The 5,965-nt window shown below is 43.4% G+C and overlaps 1 protein-coding gene across 2 annotated transcripts; it reads left to right on the forward strand.

Moving 5' to 3' along the window:
• The first annotated feature begins 701 nt into the window (after window positions 1–701).
• Window positions 702–5,692, forward strand: LOC107834929 (uncharacterized). Of its 2 annotated transcripts, XM_016666941.1 has the most exons (4): window positions 702–1,255; window positions 1,816–1,873; window positions 2,185–2,219; window positions 4,647–5,692. In XM_016666941.1, the coding sequence occupies exons 1-4, from the start codon at window positions 1,217–1,219 to the stop codon at window positions 5,595–5,597; spliced, it is 1,083 nt and encodes a 360-aa protein (XP_016522427.1). In that variant the 5' UTR covers window positions 702–1,216; the 3' UTR covers window positions 5,598–5,692. The 2 variants fall into 2 exon arrangements, with proteins under 2 accessions (XP_016522427.1, XP_016522426.1); XM_016666940.1 differs by having other exon boundaries at window positions 702–1,873; window positions 4,647–5,690.
• Window positions 5,693–5,965: the final 273 nt, after the last annotated feature.

Below are 5,965 nucleotides of genomic sequence, written 5' to 3' on the forward strand. Positions count from 1 at the left end.
ATTTATCAAACTTTTTCTAATTATTATTATTGTTATTATTTAAATATTGCTCAAAGTGTCTGACATACATAAGCACGGCCCAGTTGCACGTAATTTGTTTTTTATAATATTAGTTTTGAGTCCGCGGATCAGATGCATGACGTCACTTCCGCTCTAGAGCGACCTGTAGATGTTTTTTTTTCTAATCTAATTAAGATAATTAATTAAGCATTATTATCCAAAAATAACTTGCCGGTCATCACGTTTTGGGAAAAAATATTTTTAAATCATTATTTATCGATTATTTGCAAGGTTAAGGTGCGCGTCAAGACACATAAGGTCAGGTGACGCTGGAGAGCGTTTGTAGACCTTACGCAGAAAGTTGCACGGATCATGGCTCGAACGAGGCAGCAAGCCAGAGGAAACTTTGTGAGTTTATGCAAAAAGACACGTTGCATGAGTTTTTGTCACACACACACACATATATATATATATTGTCAGTAAATGCAAAAACTACACCGTTCATCCACGAGTCGAATAGTACCTGCAAAGCTAGCTGGCTCGAATTAGCTGCTCCACTGCAGCTAATTGGATACAATTGATTTCAATAACTAAATGTTTTCGGTGTCTTCCCTTCTGCCAGAGGCTTAGTAAATAAATAATAAAATAGTAGGGTTTTTTTTTTTTAAAAGAAGAAAAAAAAAAAGAAAAGACAGCTTTATGAGAGGTTTTTTTTCTTTTAGGACTAATTCTATTCTCTTTCTATTTTTCTGTTTCTTGGATCTTATGTGTTCAATTTCCTTCCAGCTGGGATAATTATTCCTGTTCCTCTCTTCTGTTGTGGAGTTTGGGTTCTTGGTGTAATTCTATGGTGTGGCCGTCAACTCAGTTTACAGTTCTCCTGTTTTATCTGTTTTGTGTGTAAACTAGGCTTTAGGTCCCCTTGGATCGAGTATATTCTGTGTGTGTGTGTTTGGTTCTTTCTATAGAGACTTGAAAAAAATGTCCTTGTTTTTTTTTAACGCGCGTCAAATCTTTTCCCCGTCCACAGACTGGCTTCCACGAGGTGCTGGCAGTTCCAGAGGAGATCCCGATCCCCCACGGAGCTTTACCGAAGCAGATCCCATCCCCTTCTCCAAGTCAAAGGAGAAGGGGATGGTTAGGGGGCCCGGACCGACGATGACTTGTTCCGCTAGTGAGGTGAAGCGTTTCTCTCATTTCGAACAGAAAGCTTTCAATGGTGGTGCAGAGGAACGGGGGCCCAATGCTGGAAGTGGTAAGATTATTTGTTTTTCAACGGACTTCAAGCTGAGTTTCTAACAAAGGAGCCAGTCAGATAAATTTAAAACGCTGTTAAACATAGCGATGTCTAAAAATTATTTCAATTCTGTTTCACTAGAAAGGCTAAATGTAAGCTGGGCTATTTATAGCTACAGATAAGCATGCATGTCTTATTTGCATTTTTGTGGTAAGCTCTTGCAGTAAATAATTCGAAATAAAATTTCACATATTAACAAGGATAAGAATTAAAAATGGCACAACTAAAAAAAATCACTAGATTTGAAAATTTAAAAAAAACGAGAAAAAAAAAGCAGTTTGATCTTTGCAAACCTACCGGAGTAGAAATTGTGAAATATCCAATATATTACAGTCTCCCTGTTTGTGTGACTGACAAGTTATTAATTTTTCATTGTGCTCTGCTGATTAAAAACATGAGACTGAGTGACTTCAGCATAAAGGTTGACTCTCCTGGGATAGCTCTGTTCAGGAAAAATGTATTTCATGTCTTTTACACTGACTAATAGTCACTGCTTCTTTGTTTTTGTCTCCCAAAAGAATGCCAGCACAAGCCAGGAGGTCGAGGTGACTGAAGAGCCTGGCCCACGTGCTGCAGGTAAATTGTGCCAGAGAAAGATGTTTTTATCCCAAAATATGTTCCTTTGTTTCTGGTAAATTAATGAATGTAAATTTCATTTAATTACATTTATAGTTGTTGCCAACCTTTTGCATTCAATTAAAAAAGCGAGATTTTAAAGAATTGCCAGAATTATGTAATGTCACAACTCAAGGATTTATTTCTAATCCCAAATCTAACATTTGCAACCTAGTGATAAGACCCCAAAAAATCAATTTTACAGAATACCTAATTGGTTAGATGCAGGATGTCTTTAGGTGGTGTTAATATTTATTCTTTCTTAATTTCAGCCACCAAAATGCCACGGGAGCCAGCAAAGAGAATGGTAACGTAGAACTCCAAGCCATGTGTCAGATTTTTAGCTTCATTCGATCTATTCGTATTGTGTTTAATGCTAAGGTGGGACTACCTCAAAGACACAGCCCCTGTATTAAGCCCTTTGCTGATTGAAATGTTGTTCTAAATTTGAGTTTGGAAGTGTTGCTGCCTGTTTTTTCTTCACCGCTGAACATTTTTAAAGTATGCTTTCCATAAGAAGCAGTCTGCAAAGGCTGTGATCTGCCACATTTCACACGTCTCCCTGCTCCACCAAACTTGAATCTAATGAATGTCTTTTTAACACATGCTGAATAACAAACTATTGGAGACGCATTTGATTTGAATCCGGTGTTCTGTAGTAAGCTGTGATCAGGTTCCAGTTCCATCTGGGGCCCTTGGTTGTGTTTTATTTATGTTTCATTTCACCGATGTGGACATTTACAGAGGGTTGTGTTAGAATAGAATAGAACAGAATAGAATTCAACTTTACTGTCATTGCATCATCACAAGTACAAGCAACGTAATGTAGTTTGCATCTATCCAGAAGTGCTATACAGGGCATAAATATGTATTTACAGATGTACAAAGGTTGTTATAAAAATAAAATGTTCAGTATAAAAATAACAAATAATATAAATAAAAATGTGGGAGCTATGTGCACTATACAGATTAAGCAGATTACACAGAACATACAGAAATGTTAGGATTGAACACAACACAATTGTATTGTGTTCTTTCTTAATATCAAGACAATCAAATATCTTTCTTCAAATTTCTTCATGCTTGCTGTTACGGCCACTCTCGCATCCCAAAAGCTCCAGAAAACAAAAATGCCAGTCGTCCCTCAGGAGGAGGTTTTCGACTCACTCAAAAACAATAAAAGCACTCGCGGAGACTCTTTCCTTTTTCCAAGGAGTTTCTTTACTTACAAAAAATAACAAAAGAACTCATCTCTGAGTTGACTTCAACTAAAACGCTAATTTACGGTACAAAAACCATTTCACTCCTCACTCCTTCACCAATCAGATCAGCACCAACAGCTGCTTCTGCCTGTTAATCACAGCAGGAGGCTGACTGACGAGGAGGAGTGTCTAAGCCAAACAAACAAATAAATACATAAATAAATATACATCAATGGAGCTACATGGCTTTAAATCTGTGGAAATTAATTTAGCAATAAATAAATGTATCTAATTCTTAATAGGCTCAAACACTTGCTATCACATCTTTAGACAGTCGTCATTGATGCTGGATTAAAAAGTTTATTCAATTCCTAAGGCTTTCATGAAACAAAATCTTTGTCGTATTTAAACTTTGCCACCCCACTCGTCCGTTGCATTTTTTTCATCCTTCTTCATTTATATCCATGTTTGCTTCTTTTGCAGAGGAAAGATGAAGTTTGCCCCACGTGCCTCGACAGAATGATCCGTGAAGAACCCCCCCCCCGTCCTTTCCAAAATGCCTCCCGATATATTGTCTGTGTCCCTTGTTCCCCTACCCCATACCCATCGCCCTTCCTTGCTCCGCCCACGTCACCGTCTCTCCCTCCGCCCTCAGATAGCCTCCACCCCTTCCCGCACCGATCGTCCTCTCTCCCTCCTTCCCATAGTTACATCACCCATCCGATCGCCTATCCTACTCCCCATCACGCCATCCCAAGCTGTCCAAGCTGTCTTGGGAAGAAGTCCTCTCTGTGTCCCTTGTCCCGGTATACCGTCCCCGTCCCCCCCCCCTCAGAGAAACTCCACTCCCCCCCAACCGATCATCGTGTCTCCCTCCTTCCCATAGTAACATCCCCCATCTCACCCCCCACCCCACCCCGTGTCCAAAATTAAATCAATATCTTTAAAAAGATATTTGCTGTGTGGTGGCTCTGTCTTTTTAGATTAATCTATGCTACTCTGTAATATCTGTTGAAACTTGTGATCGGAAGGAAGACGTAGCCTGCGCAGAAGCCTTGGCGGACGGGACCGGCTTTAGGATGTTGGTGAGGTTTTTTTTTTGTCCCCTCATCAGAACGAGGGCTCCGAACAAAATCCGCATCCTCTCGCAGTCGCGATAAAACGATCCGTCCTCTATTCCCAGGTAGACGAGCAAGAGGCAGACGGAGGCGGGGGCCGAGCGTCCTTTCTGCTCAACGAAGAGGAGTACGGCTGGCTGTACCGCCTGATCCGTACCTCCTGCTGCTCCGGGACCTCCTCGTGCCGGTTTGTTTTCCACTCAGTCAACGGCAGCCGGCTCTCCAGACCCGGGAATGCTCTGCAGGAGGCCTGGCTGGACACCGGCATGAAGGGAGCCGTGAGCTTCCCAGGGATCCAGGCCACCGTCTCGACCGATGTGAGTCTTGCAGTTTTGTAACGCAAGCCTCTAAAACACCTTTGAGCCAAGTCAAACTCAAACAGGCCGTTTTTTTCTTCGCTTTTTATCTCCGCAGGCCGATGCCAGTCCGCAAGCCGCACCGGGTTCCTCGTGCGGCTTCGGGGACAAGGAGGACGCCCAGGGCAGCGACGCAGAGAACTCGTCCGTGGAGGACCGGGCTGAATGGGCGGGAGAGTCGCCGCTCTCCAACGTCGGGGACGTCAGCCAGGACCTTTTTCTGCCCTCCCACTCGGTACCGGCGGAGGACTCATCAATATCAGAAGATCAAGATGAGTCCTTGACATCTCAGTATGTCAGTGACATTTTTGAAGTTGGGACCCTGAATACTGAAAGTCTTAGTAGTTCAGTCTCCCAATTCAGTTCTTTGTCTTCCTTCCTTGAGGCTGACCTTTCCATCCTTTTCCACTCCACATACGTCAGCGAACCGGAGCAATGCCTCAAGTTTCGCTATGACATAGATGGACTGGTAGTGGAGCTGGAGCGTGCTACGGCCCTCTTCTCTCCAATCCACTACCTCTTGCTGCCCAATCTTCAGGTCCACATGCTTCAGGACAGTTATGTCTTCATAAAGAAGCATGTGGACCTGAGTCAGTGTACCCCAGCTGGTCTTACAGCTTTGAAGAACCGCTGTGGGCACACTATTGGTTATGTTGATGGTGGATACCACCTTTCCATCATCTACACACCTAAGTGCCTTAAGGAGCCTGACTCCAGGCTGTTGAAGAAGAACCTCTTCCACATCTATGCATGTGAAATGTTCTGTACTACAGTCAAGGAGTTTCAGAAGCTGCTTAAGGCACTTCCCAGGAAGGACAAGTCACGGCCAACCATGATGAAGCAGGTGTCCTCTGACACCAGCCGATATCACGTGTTGAGGCAGGACCTCTTTTTTGTCCTGGACTTACTTGATAAAGCCATGGCTAATACAGGTGAGAGTCACCTTTTTTCTGCTCACCTGTATTTAACCCGGTTTGGGCAGAAGGACAGGGACACCCAACTAAACTAAGATCAACTAAATCTGGATTTGACAGATTTAGTTGATCCGTCTGCCGTGGTGTCCCTGTCCGTTCACACCGCTGCCCAAATCTCTGCGAGGGAACCGGGCGTCCACCTGATGTTTTCCAGACACGGTCTCCTGGAATTGGTTGGCCCTCATGGATCCTTGTACTCGGTACTTGGGATACATGAGGCTGCCAATTACCAGAGCGATCTGGACTGCCGAAAACTGGACCTGAAGCAGACATTGGTGGACGCCCTGGGGAACTTTGGCAAACTTACCTTCGTTCAAATGTATGTCGACAGTCCACATGTCCATGTACAGATGCCATTCAGGCATCCCGTCAGCGGAGAGTTGGTCACTTGCCGTCTTTCCCA

Source organism: Poecilia formosa, unplaced genomic scaffold (genome assembly GCF_000485575.1).
Source record: "Poecilia formosa unplaced genomic scaffold, Poecilia_formosa-5.1.2 Scaffold856, whole genome shotgun sequence".
In the NCBI taxonomy this organism is placed as follows: Eukaryota; Metazoa; Chordata; class Actinopteri; order Cyprinodontiformes; family Poeciliidae; genus Poecilia; species Poecilia formosa.

Excerpts from the sequence above, each read along its gene's own strand:
- LOC107834929 (XM_016666940.1), top strand. The coding sequence starts at position 1,753 with ATGTATTTCATGTCTTTTACACTGACTAATAGTCACTGCTTCTTTGTT. Across the intron at positions 1,874-2,184 it reads GCCTGGCCCACGTGCTGCAG|CCACCAAAATGCCACGGGAG; the intron begins GTAAATTGTGCC and ends TCTTAATTTCAG. Across the intron at positions 2,220-4,646 it reads GGGAGCCAGCAAAGAGAATG|GCCGATGCCAGTCCGCAAGC; the intron begins GTAACGTAGAAC and ends TTATCTCCGCAG.